This window comes from Fundulus heteroclitus, chromosome 20 (assembly GCF_011125445.2).
Source record: "Fundulus heteroclitus isolate FHET01 chromosome 20, MU-UCD_Fhet_4.1, whole genome shotgun sequence".
Lineage (NCBI taxonomy): Eukaryota > Metazoa > Chordata > Actinopteri > Cyprinodontiformes > Fundulidae > Fundulus > Fundulus heteroclitus.
In genome coordinates, this window is record NC_046380.1 from 10,365,283 (window position 1) to 10,391,464 (window position 26,182).

General features: G+C 38.6%; 2 protein-coding genes and 1 long non-coding RNA gene across 4 annotated transcripts in view; 1 reads left to right on the plus strand and 2 right to left on the minus strand.

Moving 5' to 3' along the window:
- The window catches only part of LOC105928042 (protein-arginine deiminase type-2), a 39,834-nt gene extending 14,726 nt beyond the window's left edge, over positions 1-25,108 (minus strand). The window contains exon 1 of one of the 2 annotated variants that reach the window (XM_036152154.1): positions 24,593-25,108. In XM_036152154.1, coding sequence (XP_036008047.1) covers positions 24,593-24,684 — 92 coding nt within the window. In that variant the 5' untranslated portion in view covers positions 24,685-25,108. Of the gene's footprint in view, positions 1-1,807; positions 2,087-24,592 lie in introns of those variants that run through there. The other variant, XM_036152153.1, reaches the window with a different exon arrangement.
- On the plus strand, positions 3,029-4,231 carry LOC118567309. The gene is made up of 3 exons (XR_004933591.1): positions 3,029-3,102; positions 3,798-3,939; positions 4,043-4,231. It is a non-coding gene; the product is annotated as an uncharacterized LOC118567309 (long non-coding RNA).
- Positions 7,819-25,427, minus strand: LOC105928041 (protein-arginine deiminase type-2). Its single transcript, XM_012865113.3, has 16 exons — positions 25,168-25,427; positions 21,148-21,319; positions 20,742-20,811; positions 20,459-20,520; positions 19,306-19,423; positions 16,660-16,812; positions 16,300-16,487; positions 15,583-15,686; positions 15,169-15,280; positions 14,808-14,915; positions 13,790-13,941; positions 13,182-13,329; positions 12,565-12,658; positions 12,399-12,478; positions 10,331-10,468; positions 7,819-9,747 (listed from the first exon to the last, which is right to left on the minus strand). The coding sequence occupies exons 1-16, from the start codon at positions 25,317-25,319 to the stop codon at positions 9,514-9,516; spliced, it is 2,085 nt and encodes a 694-aa protein (XP_012720567.2). The 5' UTR covers positions 25,320-25,427; the 3' UTR covers positions 7,819-9,513.
- Between the last annotated feature and the right edge of the window lie 755 nt (positions 25,428-26,182).

Consider the following 26,182-nt stretch of genomic DNA (forward strand, 5'->3'; position numbering starts at 1 on the left):
GACTTCCCGTAAGAGCTCTACTCTACTCAACAGCCACCATACTACCTTCTGAGTAAGGTTGAGAGAATCCAGCCGGTTAGGGGGGGAAAATGCAGTCGAAAAACTTGCAAAGCGTGCAGTGTGGAGTAGAGTACTGCCCTGCGGAGTCTGTGAAAAAGTCCCTGGAGTGACTCACAAGAGCGGAGGTGGGAGCACACCGTTGGTTTACATCTTGTGTAGACAATATAATTTGAAGGAACTCAGTAACTGCAGGGGATCTGTTGCCAAGCGTATTGCCAGGGTTAGGGGCAAAGTGGGGCAAGCTTAAGAAAGAAAGACAGTTGTATGGCTTTCCAGGAGGAGTGGAGACAGGCTCTGGGTGGCCAGGATGTTTCCTGGCCACCCAGTTGTCAATGACTGGACAACTACAGCCAATGTTATCAAGAAGACAGCTAAGAGAGTCCTTGGTATGTCTTCAGGAAGGAAAAGTTGACAAGGACACTCGGTGGTAGAGTGAGGTGTGTACAGAGAAAGAGATCAGCCAAGAAGAAGTGGGACACTGTGAGGACTGAAAAAGATGCCGGGAATACAGAGATATGGTTGACGTTGGTTCAGTCGGCGTGAACATAAACGTTCATGTTGAGTGATCCAAACAACAACTTCAAGAATCTTTACTGTCTTTATCTGTTACCATGATGGCATTTTTGAAGTGGTGATAAGGTTAACAAAAACACAAGGACAAACATAAAGAGCCAGAGGCCTCTGGTGTCTGCAGGCTTCTGCGCCGCCATCTGTTGTCAAAGATTGCAGCGCATCTGGACTTCCCAAGAAGCTAAAGAGTGTGTAAATAGTCATTAGCTGCTGGTAAAATTTGAACGTTCAAGTTTAAAAAAGAGACAGGTAGCAGTCAGTTTCCAGAGCGATATGGAAATACTGTGTAACTGCATAAATCTACCCGATAAACAGTCCCTGGGAATTAGTTCTGCATTAAAAAGGGGCCCATCTAAGGTTTACATCTCCTCCCGCACCGAATTAAATTTGGCTACAAAAAACAAAAGTAAGTACAAAAATATACCCCTCTAATAAATGTTTTACAAACAAAGTCAAATCAAGACCTAACAGAACAGGTTAAACAAAATCGTGAAATTACAAAAAAAAACATACTGTCTAACATAATTTCCTTGTATCATCTGCAATAATTTATTTAAATATACAAAATTATTAGGCTGTGTGAAATGAATTAAAACATTAGATCTTTGATAAACAGTGGGCACCTTCTGGGTTAAAGATGGGCTGCTTTGAGAAACCTGTGAAGATTTATGTACTGTATGTTGATTGGTCAGCAAATAGCAAACCACCTGTTCACTTTTCTTTGCCCAAATTATTTATCTTATCTGTCTGGATGTAAACTGCTTTTAAATGATGCTGCACCAGGAGCAATAAAGTTAATTCATCTACAAAAGAATAATGTTGATGCAGTTCCTGATAATTAGCGTTGACAACCTCAGTAAGTACACCCACTGGGCTGCGGGTCTGTTGTCTCAGTTTTCAGTTCAAGTTCTGTTGTCTGTCAGATAACACACACAAGAAAAAAAAAAACAAGTGCCACACCGGACTCGCTACGCAAATAAATGCAGAAAGTCAAATATTCACTTTTTGGGTAGAGCCCGTAACCAATGTTTGGTTTCCTCAGTCCTAGAAACAGCCATCGCAGGTTTGTGTCCCGCCCTGCTGTGTTCACCCTGTCTCTAAACCCCCTTTCCTGTCAGCTTACTTTCAAATAAAGGCCACTGGTGCCACAAACATAAAAATCACAAAGTCAGTTTACCTGTTCAGGTTCACCTTTAAAGAGGTGCCAACAACATGCAGCACACTCTTCGGTTTGGTTGTGTCCAGATGACATGTTCGGTGATATTCCATTTGCCCTTTCCTCTTGTACAGAAAAGCGAGTAAACTGGACGATGAAGCAGTTTCAGGAACCTCCAGAAAGATGTTTGGCTACTGCGCTCTGTACTCTTTTCTGTGTAATGTGAGGCATATATATGCATTGTAATTGGCAGTTTGTTGGACTAAGATTCTAGGAATACATTCCAGGTAAAGGTGCAACTGTGTGTGTGTGTGTGTGTGTGTGTGTGTGTGTGTGTGTGTGTGTGTGTGTGTGTGCGCTCGCGCAGACAGGTTTCTCCTGTTTTGTTTCGTTTTTCGTCACACAAGTTTCAGTTCATTCAAAACATGAGGTCAAACAACGATAACCTGGTCAAATGCAAGTTTCAGTTTTCAAATGAGTTCAGTAACTGAAGAACAACAAAATCTTATCCAAACTAACTTAATAAAAAATAAAAATAAAATGAGTGTCTCTCAAACTTACTAACTGGTTGTGCTTTCCATGGCAGTATCAAATTCCAACAAGCATACGCAACAACTGACTATGAGTCAGTTGTTGTATATATACATATATATATATATATATATATACACACCTATATATATATATAGATATATATATATATATATATATATATATATATATATATATATATATATACATATATATATATACACACCTATATATATATATATATATATATATATATATATATATATATATATATATATATATATATATGTTTCACTATATACTTATAGATCCCTGATAAATACTGTGTTGTGTCATTGTACAGTATTTTATTTACAGTCAAATGGCAATAACTGGGATTGTCAGTTCATATGAATTTAAATTAATATTTAATTTAATAGGGTGACACTGTCTTTACAGTGATTGAGTGATTATAAATTGTTTAACAAACTGAATGTTGACTTTTGTACCGATAACCACTAATAAAAGTCATTAGATTAGAAATAAAAGATAAATACATATCGTGCTATAGTTTACCCTAAAGGAAATATTTGAAAGTAAAGGGCACTGGTTCAGTTGCAGAACCATTTTGTAATACTCACATGTTATTGACTACAGTATTATGAATAAAACCACCACTGTGGCAACGTTGTCATGGAGGCATTGTCAACAATTTCAAACTTCTGATTTTAAGGCAGCTGCAAATCCAGAATTCCAATAACTAAAGCCTGAAAGGACAGAAGAAGCTGAACCTGAAACCTTTTAAGGTAAATCATTAATTTTAGATTTATTTATGCAGGTGAATTTCATGGAGACAAGGCATTTCTTTTTAAAAGAGACCTGTTCATTATACTTTAGTTTCAAAAGTAAAAATATGTTACATGTCTTTCAGATGCAGTGATTTTAGTTGCAATAAAAGGGAAAAGACAATTTTTAATTTCAGAAAAGTAAACTATACTTAAGATGTTAACATAGCAAGTTACTGTTTTTATGTGAAAACATTTTTTTCAAGTCCTTCCTGTCCTCAAAAGAAAATGTTTGTCCTTTTTCATACATTGTTGTTTTTCTTTGTATATTTTGAATGTAAGCTGGTTACTGCTCATGTTTAACAGAACTGTTAATGTTCAAAATTTGCTGTTCTGCTTGGTTGCTAGTGTCGACACTTGGCGGGGTTTCAGAGCAGCTTCAATTTCTCTTTGGGATTATTATTTCTGAATTGAATTAAAATGTGCAACAGGTTCAACCTCTATAGCACCTATTTTTTTTAATTTGTGAGACAAAAAACAAATCCTATTATAATTACTTAAGTTGTACTTTTCAGATAAACCAAAAGCAAGTGATGACTCAAAGAGTATGTTGAGACAAGGGCTTGTTTTTCAAAGTTGATTTTTAAAAGATTTGGATTCATCATGTTAGATCAGAAATTTTATTTTTTAAAATATACTCAATTGTTTCTTTATAGGCAGTCTCCTTACATCCCTCAAAACAATGCAAAAAAAAAAATGAGCCTTGGGTTGGGACCTGGAGGCCCCACAAGCCGAAAGGGCCCATAGCTGCACAATATGGAAGCCCTGGGCCTGTATATATGTTACCTGGACTAACAGGTGAGACTGTACAATAACTTCCCATTCCAGTTATGAATTTAGTAGTTTAGGAGTTAAACCTCTATTGGATCTTGTTATTTACTTTGTTTTCCTTTTTTCACAGTTTAAGGTGCAATTCAACATGACCCAACTAAACCCAAAGCACCAGCATTCTCCATTACGTCACGTCGTAAAGTGGCAAATGCCGACTTTTAAAAATTCCCACCCAATTATACCAGATACGGCAAAGATGGGACGCTGGCATTTTCAGTCCATGGCCGTCTAAAGCCACTTGCACCATTCTGTACTCCTGGACCAGGTCGGTTGGGCCCGTTGCAAATCAAAACAACAGCTTGTTGAAACCAATACATGTGGTTGTGTTTTTAGTACTTTCTTTTAATCATTTTCTTTGGTATGTTAGGCCAGTACTCCCCAGATTTTTCGAAACTGTCCATGTTCAAATCGACCCCTGCATACACTCTCTCCAGCAAGGCCCAAAGAAATTACAAAGAACCAAAATCCAGGTGAGGAAGAATTTTCAATTCATATCTGCTCTACATCTACTCTGAGAAAATTTGAATTTGAACTTAATTTAGAACTGAACTCAATTTTTATAGATTTTTTTTTTTCTGTTTTTGCCACACCATCATTTAAATTTTAAAATTGGAGAAAGATGTCTCTTTCCCTTTTTAGATCCAGTTGCTTACAAGTTACCCCCATTATTTAGCACAAAGGGGATAACAACCCCTTCAGCTCCCTCCTTCACAATCACTGGTCGCACTGAGAAGGGATCCTTTTTGGAGGATATAACAAAGGTAAAAGTAAAATGAAAATAAAAAGAACTGTCTCTAAAACTAATCTAAAAACCTGGATTTACTGTTGTTTTCTTGAACTATTGCATTCCTTGCAGACTCCAGGCCCAGCTGCCTATAATGCTCCAGACCCTTATATCTCTAAGACAAAACCCCCTCAGTGGACTTTGATAGGTCGTAATCTCCCTCCTGACAAAGCTGCACAAACACTGGGCCCAGGGCCAAGCAATCCGGAGGTAAGCAACATTTTATGTTCTAGAAAGAGCTAAAAATCCTTAACTTCCTAAGATGTTTTCTTTATTCTTCCTTACAGACCTTTACAAAACCAAAAGCTCCAAGCTTCTCTTATAGTGAACGTGGATGAAATCTGACAGTAAAGTGACCCCAATAAATACTCAATAAGCAACGTGCAAGATAACTGAGATAATTTTACTGCTTCAACTTTAGGTGTAGGACAAATTGTCAATAATGCAATTGATTTAGTTTGCAATTACATGGATGCATGCTCGTATCTGAAAGGGTTAAGAATTTACCTGTTTAAACACAATTTCAGTTAAATCCCACATAAAACAGTCTTGTTTTGTTTCAATCGCTATGAGTAAGAGGAACTGCTTATGGCTAATTTTCAGGGTTTTTACCATCCAATACCATCCGTCCATTTTCTAACACATCTATCACTTGTGGGGTCATGAGGGGTGCTGGTGCCTTTCTCCAGCTGTCAATGGGCGAGAGGCGGGGTTCACCCTGGACAGGTCACCATCCAATATCTAGTTCAATAAATTGCAATTAAGGATTTAACTAACCACACAATACTGAATTAAATTTCATGATCCTCCTTTGAATTTCAGAGCAGGAGAATATGGATTTCACATGTTTACTATGATTATATCGGCATTGCATGGTTTCAGAAGGTGGACGGATGGAGGGACGGACAAACAGGGAGACAAGTTTGTTTACATAAAAAAAAATCTTGTTTTGGCAATTACATTGGGATTTCTGGGGTTTTTCTATCTTCTTAGCTGGGGATTTGCTTAACAGCATGTCAGAAACACTGGGGAGTGGAGAAAAAAAAGTTTTCTCAGGTCAGAAAACTACACTAAATAAATAACAGAAAAAACACTAAAAGCCTGAAATCACAAGTTAGTAAAAATATGTTAATGTGAAATGCTGTGGACAGATTAAATGACTTCTGTTAAATGGTCTTCAGTCTGGAATCATAGAGAAGGTCAGTAGTTAATCATTCGATAGTGGATGTTGTCAATCATCATAACTTTTGCACTGGATCTGTATCTGCATGTTGTTGCGGGTCATTTTTACAATTATTTCTGTTCAGTGCCAGGGAAAATGCTTTTTGTCTAGTCAATGTAAGGGTTGTAAACATTTATTCTCAACATTTGGCCACACTATTTAAAAGTGCAGATCACTAAAACTATAAAACAGCAAGGTGGGCATTATCTACACACTTGGCAGCAACATAACTATTTATTAATGAGAGTTTTTCAAAATAATGTTAGTTGGGATACAATAAAAAGCCAAGGCTTGCACTATTCCTACACAAGACAATCGGAAGCACTTTACAGGAAATCATAAGATATATGATAAAGATAAGCTATATTAAAAATCACAAAACTTTAAGCTCCGCTTTTACTTCAAGTCCAGTTCTTAATATGGATAAAACAATGCAAATAAACAATGACTGATGTTTTGGAGACTTTTGAATGCGGGCGGTGCTTTCACTCTACTGGTAGCATGAGACGAAGTCTACAACCCACACAAGTGGCTCAGGTAGTGCATCTCATCCAGGATGGAGCATCAATGCCATCTGTGGCAAGAAGGTTTGCTGTGTCTGTCAGCGTAGTGTCCAGAGCAGGAGTACATGGAGTGTCCAGGAGACAGGCCAGTACATCAGGAGACATGGAGGAGGACGTAATAGGACAACAACCCCGCAGGACCGCTACCTCAGCCTTTGTGCAAGGAGGCACAGGAGGAGCACTGCCAGAGCCCTGCAACATGAGGGCTCTGGCAGCCACAAATGTGCAAATGATCATAAACAGACTCCATGAGGGTGGTATGAGAACCCAACGTCCACAGGTGGGGGTTATGCTTACAGCCCAACACCGTGCAGGACGTTTGGCATTTGCCAGAGAACACCAAGATTGGCAAATTCGCCTCTGTGTACCTGTGCTCTTCACAAGTGAAAGCAGGTTCACACTGAGCTCATTTGACAGACTTGACAGAACGTTCTGCTGCCTGCAGCATCCTCCAGCATGACCGGTTTGCCCTGACTTCCTCCTGATGCCAGACAATGCTAGACCTCATGTGGCTGGAGTGTGTCAGCAGTTCTTGTAAGACGAAGGCATTGATGCTGTGGACTGACCCGCCCGTTCCCCAGACCTGAATCCATTGAGCACATCTAGGACATCATATCTCGCTCCATCCACCAACGCCACATGGCACCACAGACTGTCCAGGACTTGGCAGATGTGTTAGTCCAGGTCTGCTAGGAGATCCCCCAGGAGACCATCCGCCACCTCATCAGGAGCTGTCCAGGAGTTATAGGGGGGGAGGGGGTGATACAGGCACATGGAGGCCACACTACTGAGCCTCATTTTGACTGGTTTTAAAAGTACATTACATCAAAGTTGGATCCACCTGTATTGTGTTTATTCACTTTAATTTTGAGTGTGGCTCTCACTCCACAGGTTAATAAATTTGATTTCCATTGATAAGTTATGTGATTTTGTTGTCAGCACATCCAACTATGTAAAGAACAAAGTATTTAATAAGAATGTTTTTCATTCAGATGCTATTTTAGTGTTCCCTTTATTTTATTTTTTTTTGAGCAGTGTATATAAATAACTGATGTACTGTAAGAACTGAATTTTCAATTTAAATAACAGAAAATGATCGCCTCAGTTTGTTGAGAATTGACCACACTGTGACTCGTCTAGAAGTTGCCTTTTTTAGTTGTGTCACAGGGGCTGCTTTGTGGGAAGGTTGTGTTTAAGGCACTGTGTTGCCAGATGAATGTACAACTAAATAAAAATGAATTAATTTAAAAAGGAAGAGAGAGACACACACCAACTCATTTCATTTCAGTAGAAGTTTATATTTATTATGTAGTTAGCAATCGACAGCATTCCCATTGCATACAAATTTTAGAAAAAGGTCTATAAGACATTAACGCCCGAGAAAAGTATATAATGTAATAAGTAAAGCCCTATATAGTGAGAAAATAAAGTGACAGAAATGAAACACTACTAGATATAATGCAAAAATGTCCATTAAGTAGATTTTTACAGAACAAAAACTTTATATACTGAGAAGACTTGAGTGGATTAAGTCTGGTACTTGTGTATGTTGTGTAATTGTTAAGGCACATTTCAAAGGGCGAGGTACCATCAATCTACTGTATGTGTTTGCATCGCATACCATTTTCCATTAGTCACTTACACACTGGGGGAAAAAAAGCTTTGTTGTGCTTAATTCAAATTAATCTATTTCTGTTTTTGTCAAGTTTTTGCTTAAACTCTTATTAAAAAGACTTGATTTGAATATTTCTTTTTATCTTTTTTGTAAATGACATCAAGAAACCTTTAGTAAATAGGATTATGAACACCACAAGCCCTTAAGTAATTTAGTCTCAATAATGGCTAACGGATACAATGCCAACAATGATAGTAAGTTACTATTTTAAAAAGAAAATAGATAAGAGAAGAAACCCCACAGAAACAAGATATTCCACTCCTTTAACATTAAGGATACCTCCTTTTGGTTATTGGCAGCAAAAATATGCTTGACAGTATATAAAGCCAAAAGTGCTACAATCCAAATAAATTTGTCAAATGCATTTTTATACTATAATCAATACAAATACATTAACTAAGAAATATTTATTAGTAAATAGACAAATTAATAAAACAAATCTTATTTTATAACTAGGCTTGAATCATAATCTGTTTTACTTTTTTCAGTTTTACCTGCAGTCGTTATTTAAAATTTAAAATCAATTTAGTTTAAACTGACATCTCATCTCAGTAAACAGACCTTAACATTTGATTTGTTAACCTATATAGCAGATCACCTCATCTATAACAATCTTAGTCTTACCAGCAGTCTTAGATAGGTAAGTTTGACAGATAAATCAAATTCATAATGTGCTACAATAATAATGAAGTAACATGATACAATTCACATGTTAATTGTTTATATATTAAGTATTTCAATTACTGAAGCATTTAAACAATTTTCTGTGTATGTAGACATGTTCAATTCTGTTTAATCCATCATTTATATTGATGTTTAACAACCAATCTGTTTACTGTGTTGTGGAACTTTTTGACTTCCACCTGCTTATTTTAGGTAGTAATCCTCAAGATGTTCAGAAAGTCCTTTTATCATAGTTTCCTTAAAAATTTGGCACCGCTGAGTACTGATCTGAGCATATTAGACAATTGCCTTGGTACACATTCCTTTTTAGCCATAAAGCTGGCAACAGCTGAAAAGTCTCTGATTGTAAATTGATACGCTTCCCAGCTATAAAGGAATTTACAGGAATACATGCTGTGTAGCTTTCCTGATTATTGTGCAATCTTTTTAAATCACGCAGAGTTAGATCCACTCTTAACTGTAGATTTACACTGATTCAAATAATAAAACTAGAAATAGCTTTTCATGCACCTCTGATTGTTTTAATTTGTCAAAAATTATGCAATGATTAATTAATTAAGCACTGAATCTATAAGGATTGTACTTTTGACCTTTCTCAGTTTCAGCATACAATTCACAGCTCAACTTTCCACCATTTGAAGTCAAACGGCTTTCTACGGACGTTGGAGCCACAGTGCACCTCTCCCAGCAGTTTGTGGTAGGAGGCAAAGTCGTCGATGAAGGTGCAGTTGAGGCCCAGGCCCTCCATCAGAGAGCACATCTCGGCCTCGAGGGCACAGCGTCCATTCACCTTGGGACCAAACGGCTTTGGAATCCCAAGATCTTTCCCCAAGACAATCATGTTGACCTGGAAATTCAATTTAAACATGACACCACTGGAATTAGCTCATATTTAACTACATAACTATTTTTTCTACATTACATGAAGATAAGAAATTCCTTTATTGTCACACAATGTCGGAATTCAGATGAGCAAATGAAAAACATTTGTTTTTAAATGAATTCATTTTTTTTTTATAAAAAGATATCAAAACCAACCTGCCATTTATGTAAAATCATGAATAAATTGGGATTATTCATGTCTTTAAAAAAGTAAACTGATTTCAACTCTCCAAATCCCGGAATTACAGCCAAAAATGTAGAATAAACATTTAAAGTGAATATTTCTAACAACATAAATAATAGCATGAAACAACACATCATGCCTAAATATAAATATCAGATTATACAGAACAAAGTCTCTGGAAATTATCAGTCTGGCTATTTATAAGACTACGGGAAAATTACTTTTGTTTCCCCATGCAAACCACATGTTTTTTTTAGATTTCTTTCAATAAATCAAATCATTCGTTTAAATAATTTTTTCCACATCAGTAGCTGTATTTTCTGTGCATTTTAAAGTATAAGCAAAAGGAATAATTGAAACAAACCATGTCAGGGTAGTAGGCCACTGCTCTGTACTCATCTTCCTCGCCCATCAGTTTGAAAAGAATGGGCAGGTCAATAATGTCATCGTCATCCAGGCCCAACTCACTTTTCAGTACATCCCTGTTCCAGTCAATGCAGCTCTGTTAAAAGCAGGGCCCGGAAAAAGACAACGTCCTCAAATTAGTTGATGCTCACTCTGGAAAATATATAATGGCATTATGATCCATGCGTAGCACATTGCCAAAAGCCTCATAAAATTATTCATACTAAATATAATTTATCATAAAATAAACCTAATTTTCTCAAAGGATTGTGATGCTCAGTGACGAGTTACCATGTTTTAATTGTTATTGTGATAAATGTTTGATTTGTACAGTTAACATTTAATTGTAAACATGAGTATCACAGCACACGAGTAAAAATTCAGCAGAAACAGAACCCCCCCCCCCCAATTTTTTTTCCTTTCCATATTCAACTATATATCTGTAACTGTACTTTATATTAGAGCCTTGTCCTGTCAGATATATATTAAAAGGATTTTTATTTTCATAGATAAAAAAAAATAATTATATAGGAGGTGATTATCTAAATGGATCAGACTGATACTCAATCCTATTTGCACTCATCATTCAGTTCCTTTCCAAAAGAAAATTTTTAATGACTTTTCAGAAAAAGTATATTGTAAATAACTGATTAGGTTATTTTATTTACATGACACCTGTGTTGTAGACATATTCATTGCTGGAACAGAATTTTTGGTGTAGATCAGGGGTTTTGAGATAGGATATTTGGGTTTCTTAAGCTGTACGCCATAATCAGCGATATTAAAACAATAAAAGGCTTGCGATATTTCAGTTGATTTGTAATGAATCCAGAATGTATGACATTTCATGTTTTTTACAGAAAATAAAGAACTTTATCACAATATTCTAATTTTCTGAGACAGTCCTATATGATATCACTGGAGTTACAACAATAAGGAACCCCAAGCATCACGATTTATTTCATGTTTGTTAAAGAATGATGATAGAGGGGAGAAGTGACCTCCAACAACGCTCAGCACTTTGTTCTGGGCTTCCAGAAGTGTTGCCACGTCTGCTTATTATCAGCAAAATCAGCCAACATGAACATAACATAAGATCAGACTCTAAGGCTAAGGCCACAGTAAAAGTAAGTGACTGCTGCAGTCACTCCTACTCCCCCCCCCCCCAAGGATTGCTTCTCACAGTAAGGGGGCACTGTATAAAGACTAGCCCACCCAAGTTTATCTTCCTCTTCTGCCGCTGGTCATCAGTCGCACTAGAGGGAAAACAATCTCTCTCTGTCCTTGTATCCAAATGGGGTTCGGATACCCACACACATACTCAACTAGAGCTGGGACAATGAATAAGTAGCTAAGTCTGTAGACTATCCTCTGTGTAATCAGATGCCAGAGTAAGGAACCAGCCCTTACAGAAGCCTGATTTTGTATTTTTTATCAGTTTCTGCAGGAATCTGAGCCGAGACCACATGAGGCAGTTTCCCCGCTGTTGGACGGTGACTAAACGTTGGGACACCTCCCGCCACACCTGCGTCCACAGACACTTCTGTTGTGCAGGGTCCCCCACGCTTGACAGGCCAAACGCAGACCACAGGAGACCCTTGGAAGCTCAGCAATTTTCTTTGATTTTCTGTAACATCTCTGAAAACTATGGATTTAGGCCAAGGATGTGAATGGACACATTATACTGGGACATCTGAAATGTACTTTAAGTTAATCAGATTTACTAAAATTAATGGAAGATGTGAACCCAAAAACACTGAATGCTGGAACCGAATCAGAAGGTGCTACAACTAAGTATTAGTTGAAGATGCACATGTGTATGCAAAAAAGTTGTTGCAGCCTTCTATTTTTGTGGTTGCATATCCACTTTGGTTGCACAACATAAATGTTACATTATATGCAGAAAATGTTTGAAATTGTTTAAAAAAAAAAAAAGGTGTCATTTAATTACATTAAGGAAAGGAAATTTTCAATGGGGACGAGTTGAGTTTTGGGAGCCAATGTATGCATCTTATAGTCCCACTCACCTGCACATAGTTATTTTCAGCTCTGAGAGTTTCATCACTGAGTATGTCATCCACTGTCACTGGATCTTCATTTTTCACACCTTTAGGAGGAATTACGCTTGATTTCAGTCAGCTCCAAATATGACCCATGATTTGTAAGTATCAGCAATCAACACGGCATATGTACCATCAAACATTTTGGCTTCTCCATGTCCATCATTGTGCAGTCCTCTAAATATTTTGTAGCCTGCGTCTGGGCTGGCCAGCAGTAGTCGAAAGCCCTGTAAGCAGACACACAAGAGGTAAAGATAACACTGGAGCGGTCATATCCGGAAAGATCACCCAATCCCTCAATGACAGTAAAACTTGGCATCATCAACCAGTAATGGTGAAAAATTTAAGGAAGAAACTGAACTCTTGAACCCCACAGGCAGTAGATCTGATGGATCTGTATGCAGTTGTAGCCCTATGTGTTCCATCTGCCATTGAAAGTAGGTATTACAACGGCTATATTTAGAAAACAATCATCCTTAAACACCCCTAAAAATGGGGGTAATCTTCTCTTAGCCCCTTAGAGTTTCAGAGACTTCTAGAATTGATGCCAGAATGAAGAATAGCTTTTCTGGCATATTGCAGTATAAACATAATTTATATGTCATCTGTATAATAGCAGTTCGGGATTGTTCTCTTTCATCATGCTCATCCACTTTATTTATAAAGCACTTTACCACCAGCCACAGCTGACACACAGTGCTGAACATGAAAAACAATTAAATGATACCAAGGGATAACAACAATGTTTACCTTTCTGTCGGGAGCTGGGACAAAGGTCATGAATTCATCAATGTGGCCAACGTGGAGCCAGTCAGAAAACAAGGCAACAGGTTCCTGAACCTTCTGAGCCCACAAGAAGTCTTGAACCACTTTAGTCATGTTTCGTCCCTTAGTTGCCCTTATAGAAAGATGCACAAAAATTATTGACTCGCTCTTTTTAGTGCATTGCAGATTTTGTAAATGTGTGAATGTTGTAGTCTAACATTTAAGCCACGGTTTTTACATGTAAATAAGGCATTTCAGGCTGGGAGACCAAATTATGCATGTAACATTATCAGATGCGTAGAGGAGCAATGTTTACTAAAAGTTGGATATATCGTCATATGCCCCTGAAACATAAAGCAGGTATGCAATAGTTCATCAGAAGACTAAAAATTATACAGAAAAATTTGCAAACAGGTTTGAGATATATATATATATATATATATATATATATATATATATATATATATATATATATATATAGACCCCAGGGAAGAAAGGAAAACCAAAAAAAAGCATGATCCAAGGCTTTCTCATTTCAACTTTGCTTAATACTCTTCCTAAGCTTGAAACTGCTCTGTGGAGCTGTTACTTACGTTGGGAATGCAACCCCAATGAGGATTCTGCCCAGAGGGTAGCTTTTTCCATTCACCGTGACAGGGGGGCTGACCTCCAGATTACCGAACGAGTCCAGACTGCTCACATCTCTTCTGCGAGCCACCCTGGTCACATACCCAAAGTCAGGGCCCTGAAGATGAATCTTTGATTAGAGCTCGACTCAATAAAACAAGTTAGTTTTCCTACAAATGGCAAATGAGCTGGATTTAAAAAGAGAAATATCCTTTATTGCCCCACACAGGGGAAATTCTGGTGTACCCGCAGCAAATTGACAGGCAAATAGAAGTAGACAGATTCACACTCTACAGTAAGTGCAGATCTACAACATAACAAAAAAATACTGTACACAGTTATGTAAAATGGCATAATTAGGTTTTCACAAATGTGCGACTGAGAAGTATAATAATAATAATAAAAATAAGTATGAACTGTGGTAGTAATTGTTTATATATATATATATATATATATATATATATATATATATATATATATATATATATATATATATATATATATATATATATATATATATGTTAAAGTGCTGATATTTACCCAAGTTCCAGAAAGGTGGCCTTTGCTCCATATTCTTTAACATTTGAGGTTTAACATAGCAATCTTTAGAATATTTTACAAGTACTTTACTGGAGCCTATACTACAAGCTAACAGTGTGTAGAGCTTTAAACTCCTGTCTGTTTAACATTGTCATGTCACAAATATGTTTCTCAATACAATTATTTACTGACATAAATACAAAACAGTTAGCTTAACTGCTGGTAGTGATCATTTCTATTTTTTCAGAAGTTATTTACAAAGTAAAATTCTAAGCAAATCAAACTGTCTACTGAAAATATCTTAAGCTCACAACAGAAGTCAAAATAGTAAACATGCCCTTAAGACCTTTTTAAGTGGCTCAGCATGTGACAAGGTGCTAAACGTGTCCTTAAGCCTTTATGATCTGCAAACATTTAATCTTAAAGGAAAACACAGATTCTTACCAGTAGTACATCATATGGGAAGTCATCCAAAGCTCCATCTCTAGGGGAATCCAGAACCACAGGAAAATTGTGATGTGGTGAATCAATGTAACCAAATTCCAGTTCATCCTGAAAAAGTAGATAAATATTTTAATTCTTGTGTTTCAGTTCTTCACAGATGATTGTTTCACCCGTTTTTTTTTTTTTTTTGTTATCTGAATCCTTTGCATGCCAAAACTATAGTTTTGTCAAAAAGGTATTAAGATGTATTGAAATTATTCACTCAAAAGTGACGAGAGTATAGGAAATCTTCATGAAAATCAGGTAAAGAAACCCTTTGGGATATGTCGAGAAAAAGCTTGGACTCCTTGTGTTTCCTTACTTGCATCCACCGGTCTCCTCTATTCATGTACTCGTGGCAGACCTTCAGCTTGCACCCGTTCTTTGTAACAAGGTTCTTCATTCCTTTGAGGAACTGAATGTTATCAGATGTACTGAAACCACAGGCAGATGCACGTTTTTTGTTAAGAAATATTTGTACTCTGTGCAATTGTGGATTTTGGTATTTTTTTAAAATGTTGTAACGCTTGATCATTTGATATGAAATGAAAAAAATATATATATGTTTTGCAAAATGGATAAAACACAGTATTGAAAGAGCTCAAAGAAATGACACATGATGGTCAAAGTTACACCATATAAGTAGCTAAAAGATAACAAAGAGGAAGATGTAAGGGAACCTGCTGTCACATTCACATTTCACAAACATCTTTATTATTCATGAGTGCACTCCTACCTGCAGACAAACACCTCCAGAGGCTGGAGGGTGTTGGGTGTCATGATCCACGGCGACACTCTGAACACCACTTTGTCTGTGAAAATGGGCGTCTCAGGTATGCCCTTTAAAAAACAGGAAGAGACTTACAATACAAACATAGTTTAGACCTGATACCTAGATATATCAATCCCATACGATTTCTCACATGGAATGTACATGGAGTTGGAAATAAAATGAAAAATCATAAAGTCACAGATCAACTTAAAGCAGACATTGTCCTACTTTAGGAAACCCACACACTTGGACTAAATGCACTGAGTACAACAGAAAATCCTAATTTTTTGTAAAGACAGCTCATTTGATCCAAAAGGGAGAGCTGTAATTATTACAGAAAGACAGGTGTAAACAGCCCAAATGTGGATGATTCTAACTTAACTTTTCTGCCCATGCAACTTAGACTGGCACATCACTTATGGATATTTTGACTTTACTCTGAGAGCCAAGTTAGATAGGGTCAGCAGATCATGTGTACCTTTATTATTATTATTATTATTATTATTATTATTATTATTATTATGTTGCATAACATCCAAATCAAATAAATCTCTTGAGTGTTGCCATTTCTTGTCACATGTTAAAAACTGGAAGAATTCAGTAACAATGAATACCTTTTAAAACACTGTTGTAATGAATGGCAAATGTGTAAAACTGGATGTGCTACTTTGCAGGTCTTACCTCAGAAATTGGCTCGAGTAAGCTGAGGTTGATGCTTATGAGCCCATCAAAGTCCTTGTCAGGAAACCTCAAGCCCTCCACATAAAAGTTCATTTCTCCTGAGCCTCCAAGGTAAGGCACTTCCTGGGACAGCACCTCACTGCTTAGCACCAGTGGATAGTCCTTTACAAAGGCACTAAAAAGTTTCTCTGCAGAAGCAGAAACATAAATGATAGATACTAGTAACTTGATTTAGGGAAAAAAAATGTTTAAGTGATTTAAGTAGACACTGAGATGTCATTAGACACTAGCTAAATGGCATCTATATTACATCATCTGTTGTCATTTTGTTCTTCCTTTTAAACCATTATTTTTACTCACTCAGGCTGCTCTTAACCACTTCAGAGGATCGAGCTCTGAAGACTCGAACACTCTCTGCATCTCCCTGAGAGATGTGCATGGTGAGTTTGTAGCCTTTTGGCAGTTGGGCAGGGCCTTTGGTCCGCAGCACCATGAGCGACATGTCCTTAAGATCTGTACAAACACACAAAGTCACATTAGCACACACTACACACAATTTACTTGTCCCTCAAGAGTCGCATATGACGTCCAGTAATGGGCCTGAGACAATAGGACTTCAACTCTAGAAAATGCAAAAACATATTTTTTCCATCTCCAATTCAGCCAAATGTAAACATCATTTTGACACAATCTTGTTCCAACTCTTGCATTACACTCTCTCAACTACTAAATTGGCAAACTAAATAGAAGCTCTATGATCTTTATTTCTCAGGCACAAACTTCTCCAGTCATGAAGAGGCCGACTGGCTACGCAGTCTCCTCCTTGTCTACAGAAGCAGTACCTAAGGTGCAGCCGTTTCCAAACACCACCTTCTATAGACACCCAGGCTCTACATCCGGTTATGGCCAGATCTTCCAATTTAGTCAAACAATTAGTCCTGACCTGTAAGTTTGCTTAAAATATTTGAAACAGTTTGTGATTACTTATATTCTGTCTTCAGATACAGTGCCAGTCCCTCCCGTTGGCGGATGACACCACTGTGGTGGCTCTCTTATCCAACACCACAGAGAAAAGGTCCACAATCTGACAAAATGGTGCCCCAGGAATAACCTCATCCTCAAAGTGGACTACAGGAGGTCCAGCAACACTGAGCACGCTCTGTTCTGTATACAGGGGGAGGTGGTGGAGCAAGGGGACAGCATAAAGTTCCTGAGCATTCACATTTCCTCTAACCTCTCCTGGGCTGTAAGCTCCTCCTACTTGGTGAAGAAGGCCCAACACCAGCTCTTCTTTCTCAGGAAACTGAAACAGACTGGACTTCACTCAGACTTCACTTCACTTCACAACTATGATGCGAGCAGAACTCAGCCGCTCGCATCATAACAAGAACTTCCTCTATCCACCACATCACTCCGGTCCTCCGACAGCTCCACTGGCTCCCCGTGCAGTTCCGCATTCAATACAAAATTCTCATGGTGACATTCAAGGCCCTTCACCACCTTGCCCCCCCATATCTGTCAGGCCTCCTGCATATTCCCACCCCCTCCCGTGCTCTTAGATCCTCATCTGCTTTACACCTGTCTGTCCCTTCCGCCCGTCTCACCACCATGGGGAGCAGAGCATTCAGCCGCTCTGCCCCCCGCCTCTGGAACTCTCTACCACCCCTACTTACTCACTTCTCCATTTTAAATCACAACTCAAAACTCATCTATTTAAGACTGCCTATTCTCTTTAATTATCAATTTTCCTGTCCCAGCCTCTGTATTTTTTTAATGTTTTTTTATTTTTTTCTATTTAGTTTCTGACATTCTGTTTTTTTATCCTTTTGTACGGTGACCTTGAGTGTCCCGAAAGTCGCCTTTTAAATGAAATGTATTATTAATATTATTATTATTAAAAGGGCCAAAGATATTGCCAGAGATCCCATCCACCCAGGCAATACATGCTAATCTCTATTTGCACACTTTTGGCTTCTCAGGGACTGTTTGTTTGGACATCCATGCAAGTTGCACAGTTCTTTAACTTGAATATTTACATTTTTGCTAATGACTGTTTGCACACTTTTTCAGTTCTCCGGGAACATTCATGCAATTGCTTAGCCATTTACATAATTCTGTAAAGTGACTGCTATCTTTTTTGACTAGATGTTATGGAGTAGTTGCACTTTTTTAGCTTCTCAGGGGGGTTGTCAGTGCAATTAACTTGAAAACTGTCTTGATTTGTGTCTGTGTCATATGTGTGAATTCTGAGCCGGTGTTTCACCAAGATTTCATCATATTTACATATTGACATTGTCCATGGCTTAATTCTTGATTCTTAAACCATCGACAATCAGAATCAGAAATACTTTAATAATCCCAGAGGGAAATTATTTAATGCAGAGGAACGTCCACTGTACGCTCTTTCAGGAGGAGTGAATGCTGTTTGTCAAGACTCAATGCAATCTACTGGGTTTCCTTAGATAGGAAAAGTATGGTACAATCAGTCGAGAGGATTTGATTGAATTTGTCGATGCAAAGTACCTTGAGATGACGTGTCGTGAATTGGAGCTAAATAAATAAAATTGAGTTGAATTGAATTAAGCCATGATCCTCTTTCTCGTGCTTGCGAAAAATGTTGAAGGTAAACAGTGAGTATTGTAGCTGGGGTACAAAATGACATAATTTGTTGTTAAATTCAAACCTTTGATTATGTTGTAGTTAACCGTAAAACCATAAGAATAAATATCTGGGGAGTTCACAATTTCAAATTGGACGTTTTTGTTGCGAAAGGGATAAAAATGGACAAAGATAAGAGGACTGGAGTCTGCCCACCTCGATTTGGAGAAGTTCAGGACAGAACGCACAATTCAATCTTCCCTCGCAAATTTAAACGATCATATTTTTAAGGTGTGAGGTTTGCATCATTAGTTGTTACTTTAGATAAAACACAAAGCATATACATTTTTATATTTTTCCTTTCACTCGCCTTCTAAAACCTCACAATGGTTTCAGAAGCAGTTTTACCTGACACTCTGGAGATGCGGACCTCCTCACTGTCTGGTGTCTTGTCGTGGGTCTTTTCTGAGTCGCAGTTGACCAAAAGTATTGCCCCGTGCCCATTAGGACCCCATTTCCAGGATTCCTAAGAGATTTTCAACAAACCAAAAACTTCAACATAGACATTCAAATTCTCTACATATCACACGCTTGTAAAGCTACCTTTAAACTTGTGCCTTTTCAACACAACATATCAGTGTTATGCAAAGACATGCGTTCATAAGTGCTTTTGGGGATTTCTGAAGATGCAGTTTTTCTGTGTCAAACTTAAACTGTGTGCATTCACCGGTGCTGTTGATCAGTGCTCCGTGACTGAAAGATATTAGCTAAAGAACTTAAGAAAATCTCACTTTTTATGTCAAATACAGTTATAAAAGATAAGAGTTTAGTTTCTGCTGTGTTTGTGTGCATGTATGAGGGTTGTCCATGCACCGTTCAGTCTACTGTACGGACATCCCCATCTCTGTGGGCATCTGTTGTTGACAATCTCTTTCACTTGCTTTAAACTCACATTTGCATTCTGAAAACAACAAGCAGAACAGCTTTTTTGAGAGTTCGACCAGATTAAAACACAATTTGTGCAAGCAGAGATAACAGAAGAAAATACAAAGACGTAAATGAGCTGAGGCCAGGTTGCTAGGTAAAGGCACTTTATCCCAGGGGCACATGGCATAAGGAAGTGAAAATCATGAAATATATATTTTTTTAACTCCTTTATAATTTGAGCTGTTATTTTAGTTCAGACAAGTGGAAAAAAAAAAATCCATTCCAATCAATTTGATTTTTCATAGTTAAAACTATACTTAGGTATACACACTGAGGTTGAATTGACACAACACAGTGTGGAATGTGGAGCAAAAAACATGTTTAGGCAGCACAAGTTCAACTTACTTCTAAAGGCAAAAAAAAAAAAAAAAAAAAAAAAAGGAGGGAAAAAAGACTTTGCAGAGGCAACAATTATAATCGTCTCTGCTGCAGCATGTTCAATCTCGTACAAAGAAAAGCACATAAACACCCTAAACTGATCAATACTTAACACTAATTTTTTTGCTGACCAGATTTTTTACCTATGACAAATGGGTAATGGTTTTATTGTAATCAAAAGCCTTTCATGTTTTACCTTATTTGGGTTGTTTTTCTCCACAACGCCATCTCTGTCAGCATCCACGTCGAGAGAGATCTCTGAGGGACAGACACGTCTTGTTTATCACATAATGCTTTCGCATGGACTTATCAAGGCTCAAACACAGTTCAGCTATGGTTTCTCTGGTCCCCGTTTCTGTGAAACGTAACGTCTAGACTGATGTATTTTTAACAATCCTTGTGATCAGTTAAACTTAAACCAACAGATCAAATTACTGTACATTTACAAATGGTTTGTTATTTAGAACAAGAAAACTTACCAACAGCCGTCAGGTGCAGAACAGCATTCCCCAAGACCTTTTTCTTTTTGTCGTAGTAGCGGACAGACAGCTTGTTTTAAAAAAAAAAAAAAGATTAAACTACTGATTATGTGTGAAAAAATGGCAAAAGTTAAATAGCAAAAAAATATATATATTTGAGTGTTGAAATGATGAGAGTTCATGAGCTTCATCGGTATAAAATATTTGCTCTGGATAATTTCAAGGCTATGATTTCAAATTAAAACTACCAATACCTGAAGCTATCCCAGCCTTCTAAAGAGCAAAATAGTATTACAAATATTTCTTCTTACCCTTTCAAATAATCTGTGGTGCTCCATTTTTATTTTCAAATTTCATTTACTTCCATTAAAAGTGAATCTCTTTGATTTTTGGCTATTTAATTTACCTTTTCTTCAGCTTCTTCTTGACTGGCATGACTCATACTGATGAGTAGTACTGAGTTTCCACTGAGAGGTACAGGAGACACAACGGATGTCTCCCCAGGTGTAGGGCTTACACTGTATTTAACATTGGCAGTGCACTTCACAGAGAAGAACTTGGAGCCAGGAGGGGCACTCCTAGAAACCAGAAGAACATCAGGTTTGGATGTTAAACGTTTTACCTAACACAGAGAGAGCTATTTTTTAAAGTAATCACACTCCTATACCGTTTACACGTTTTGTCAAGTTACAATCACAAACTTTAATAATGGAGTCTCAAAGGTGTCCTGTGTCTTATTTTGTGCATGTTCCAAGCCTAGTTAAATTTAGAAAGTTGTGTCAGGATGGAAGGGAATCTGGCACCAAACCTTTTGCCAAATTTACAATGCTGGTCAATAGACATTGTAGACATTGGGCTACTGTTGCTCAGAAGAAGAGAAAATACAGGAGGAAGATGTGTTCATAAACATAGAGTGTGCTAACATGATGCAGAGAAGGAAGGTCAGCAAACTATGTAGTCAGCAGACCAAGTGGAAAGATAGCAAAGCTAAAAGCGTAGGAGTGGGGGTCAAGCTGTTCTACCAAGCTGTGGATTGGAAGAAAAATTGTGTAGTTATCGTTAAGGAGTAGTTTGTCAGGAATGTTGTAGAGGTGAAGAGGGAGTAAGATAGGGTAATGAGCCTGAAGCTACAAAACGAAGGTGTGATGCTCAGTATCGTTAGTGGTTAGCTAGAGCAGAAGGAGAAATCCACGGGATAAATAACGTGATACAGAATATCCTCAGAGATTAGAGAGTGGTATATGTGCAGATTTCAATAGACTTGTTGGAGCCGAGAACAGAGGTGACGAGAAAGTGATGGGAAGGTTTGGGATCCAGAACAGGAGTGCAACAGGAAATATGGCAGCAGACTTTGCAAAGAGGACAGAAATAGATGCAGTGAATAGTTTCTTCCAGAAGAGGCAGAAACACAGGGTGACTTAAAAGAGCAGAGGTAGGAACACACAGGCGGATTACATATATTGTCGACAATGCAGTCTGAAGAAACTCGGTGACTGCAAGGTAGTTGTTGGTGAGAGTGTTGCCAGATTGAACAGGGTAGTGGTGCATGGTGGTGTGGTAGATGAAGATGACAAAGGCAAAGCAGAGAACAGAGTGGTGGAAGCTGAAAAAGAAGAAAACGTTATGGCTTTCAGAGAAAAGTTGGGACAGGCTCTGGTGAGAGCAGGGAGCAAGTGGACGTAAATCTAGGGGGTTTGCCCTGGAAATTAGAAGAATGAAGGTTAGCTGTAGAAAGGCAGAATGCATGTGTGTGAATGAGAGGGACCAACATGGAGCCACGAGGGTTCATTGAGCATAGATAAATAAGGCGGAGTACTTAAGTGTCATGTTCTGACTTAAGTTTTCTGACCCACATGCAGAGAAGACTCTGAGACCAGATAGGTTTCAGAGGTTGCTGGACTATCTGGAAGAGGGTGGACAGAGATTACGCCAGGAAAGTGGTTCGAGAGCACTGAAGTTGTAACCTGACTCTAGCCATATTTCGCTACGCCTAGCTCCACTCACATACATCTGGGACATCTCCCATAGAGAGAGATTTCTCCAACCAATTTTATTGTCTAGCCAATCAGGACGCAGGGCTGGAGTTTCATAGATGTGACGTAGTGGAGAAGCGACCATGACGCGAGACTGTTTTGATTCAGATAGCAATGGCGGCTCGCATCGAGGAAGCAAGCGTTAACATTGATGCTGCTATTTCTTCCGTGTTGTCCAATCTACCTGATATTGTTTCATTAAAAGAACATCAGAAAACGTCTCTGAAGGCTTTTGTTGGTGGAAACGATGTTTTCGCCCTTCTGCCGACCGGATTTGGCAAGTTTTGTTTTCCGGGGCGCGGTTAGCGCGAACCATGGTAGGAGGCCTTTAGTCCTCAAAGCGGTTGGCCCGGGATCGACTCCGACCTGCGTCGCTTTGCCGCCTGTCTTCACCCCGCTTCCTGTCAGCTCACTGTCAATAAAACGCGTGCCACTAGAGCCGCAAACACATTAAAAAAAAGTTTAATCTTTTCCTGCGTCGCTCTCATCAGCGTCACGGGTTGGCTTCGGTGTGAGTGGTTGAAATAGCACGTCGATAAAGATGACAGAAAAGTGGCTTATCCAATCATATGCAAGGATTTCTGATAAGGCCCAGCCTTCAATAAAGGCAATTCCTATGGCGAGGTCCCAGATGGATGTGAGTGGAGCTAGGCGAAACGAAATCCATATGGCTAGAGTCAGGTTACTGAAGTTGTAGAGTAAACATTGTTTAGATTGAACACTGACGTATATGCATTCTGCCTGCACGTGTTTCATCTAAGATCAGATGACAAACCAAATTAACAGCAGAGGTCATAAGGCTATTTTGACTTTCACTGGCTTAAAAAGTAGAAAAATTTTAAGAAATTATGTTTTATGTAAACCGTAACATAACAAGAAGCAAACTATTACAATCACCTAGTACCATTTTCCCCTCCTTCAAAAGCTGTTTTATGAATATAATCACAAAGGCAACAAGGAGTCAGTATCCACTAATCAACACATCAACAGGTGTCCTGTCCACAGCCTCTGGGATAAGATGGCGGTAACTGAAACACCCCAAGAGCCCTGGACAGACAAGAATACGCCATGTGTCTGTCCTTTCAGTAATCTGGCCTGGTTCTGTTATGCAGAGTAGGTTGACATTTGTCAGAACGTAGGCCCATTTCTACGTAGGATGACAAAGTCTTTTCTGTTGGCAGCAACAAAAGAGGACTGTTCTGTCTCTGTACCACTCAAAGCTATGAAAAAATACACAATACACCTCTCTGCCCCTATATACTTGTGACTTCCCTTTTTTTTTTTGCAGTGACTATAGCGAAAGAGTCGTTGTGCAACTCATCTGACAAGCCTTCCATGACCAGTGCAAAAAGAAGTTTTTACAGTGTTGTTTTTTGTTTTTACACTTTAACCCTTAATGTGGAAAGGATAAATCAGAAAACCTGAACCGTCAGGCCTGTTCTGCAGCCAAAAACGCTTCTCATGTTTCTGCATTATAAAAAAAATAAAAAAAAATAAAGGGGGGCTCCATCTATGGTCTATTCTGCAAGAGAATATAAATAGGCTACAGAGGAAAAGGTATTTTGGCATGTAAAAAAGTATGCAACTCATGATAAATGTGTTGATAAGAAAGGTAAATCAAGACCCATCAGTACAGGTTCCACAACGTCGACGTTGTTTAAAATAATAATTTCCAACACAATTTCCCAGTAGCTTCTACAACAATGCGTCATTAAAAGATAGCAAATGATTAGCCTTTTATGAGTTCAAACATCTGATGTCCGGTTAACAGTGCGCACCTTGTGGGGAGGGAGGGAGGGGCTGCATCGGGAAGCCTACCTGTCGAGGTTTATGTTGAGTTCTGAGCCGACTACGCACACCACGCTGCTCGTTTTATCATAATCTCCTCTGAGAGTCCGGCGGTGAGCCATATGGCTGCAGCCTTTTCACCAGTCCGCTTCTCTTACCGAGGCTCTGCACCAGCTCAGCGGACGGAGACGCAAAGCAGGTGGGAGAAGTGCGAATGTTGAGGGAAACGCGCGACTGATACGTCCGGAGAGACCGCTGTGGCCACTGCGCGGTGATTGGTCAGCATATAGCCAGCAACCCCTGCCTCTATATGCCCAAACTGTCTTTTATCCGTCTGGATCCAGACCGCTTTCAAATGTCACTGCATGAGGGGTTTGTTCAGCTACAAAAAGCTATTACATAGGCCTACATTTTCCCGATAATACATTTTTACGCCCTTACCAGCGGGCTCTGTTGTCTCTTAACGGGATATGTTGTCCGTCAGACGGAACGCGTAAAAAACAGCGCCGCGCAATGTAACAAACGGACATGTTATTCAAATTAAGAGAGGAAGCTATAATGCTCACCTCTCCTTTTTTTCGCTAATAAACTACGAGTCCGCTTACCTGTTCAGGTTCGCCTTTAAAGAGGTGCCAACAACATGCAGGACGCTCTGCGCATGGGTTGTGTCCAGACGACATGTTCGCTGATATTCCGTTCCCCCTTTTCTCTTGAAGAGAACAGCAGATGAATCGGTTTGGGAAATCTTCTCAGACATGTCTGGCTGCTGTGTTCTGCGCCTCTCAAAGGTGGAGTGATAAAATGCAAAGTCTGCTCTGCTCGTGAGAAGTGCATCTGTAATGTGAGGGAGGTGGGGCCAAGCCGAGTTCAGTTTGCTCCAATTAAAGTTCTTGGAAAACGTTCCCAGGTAAAGGTGCGACTGCTTACTGGTTCGTGTTTCTGAAGCGGGGAGGGTGGGGGGCCCACGGTCGTAGTGTTGAACTCATCCTCCAACTATCAACTTATGTGCACAGTTTGTTTTCCTCTCCCAAAACGGACTTGTTTGTCAAAAGAAACTGTAGAACTAATGTTAGATACATAAATATATTTTTAATTCCACTTGCATTAAAGAGGAATAACCTCAATCCCATAGATAGTTTTGTCCACTGAAACAACTTCTGAGTGTCAGTTTATTAGGCTGAAATAAAATGCTTGGTACACTACATGCCTTTTGCATTTTGGATTCACCTGTATGGGGAGCCAAAGGGGCCACAATGAAAAAAAAATACAATGTCTCAAAATCAATATTTAAAGAAATTAAAATGTTAATAAAAACCTATATCTGCCCCAGGGCAGCTGTGGCTACTAACATAGCTCACAACTGTCAGGGTGTGAATGTGTGTATGAATGACACATGACACATGCCTTGCAGCATGAACTGATCATGTGTTTCCTGTTAGTTTCTGCTTACTGGAATCAGGTTAATTTAACAGACGGGAATATCTGACTGGAATATTTCATTGGAATATTTTATTTCAGTCAGACTGTCTTTTGTTCTACCTCCCTCGCACATCTGGTTGTCTCTGGGAGGGGAAAAAAAAATCTTTATGGAGAATTTTCCCATTAGTTAGATGTAAAAGA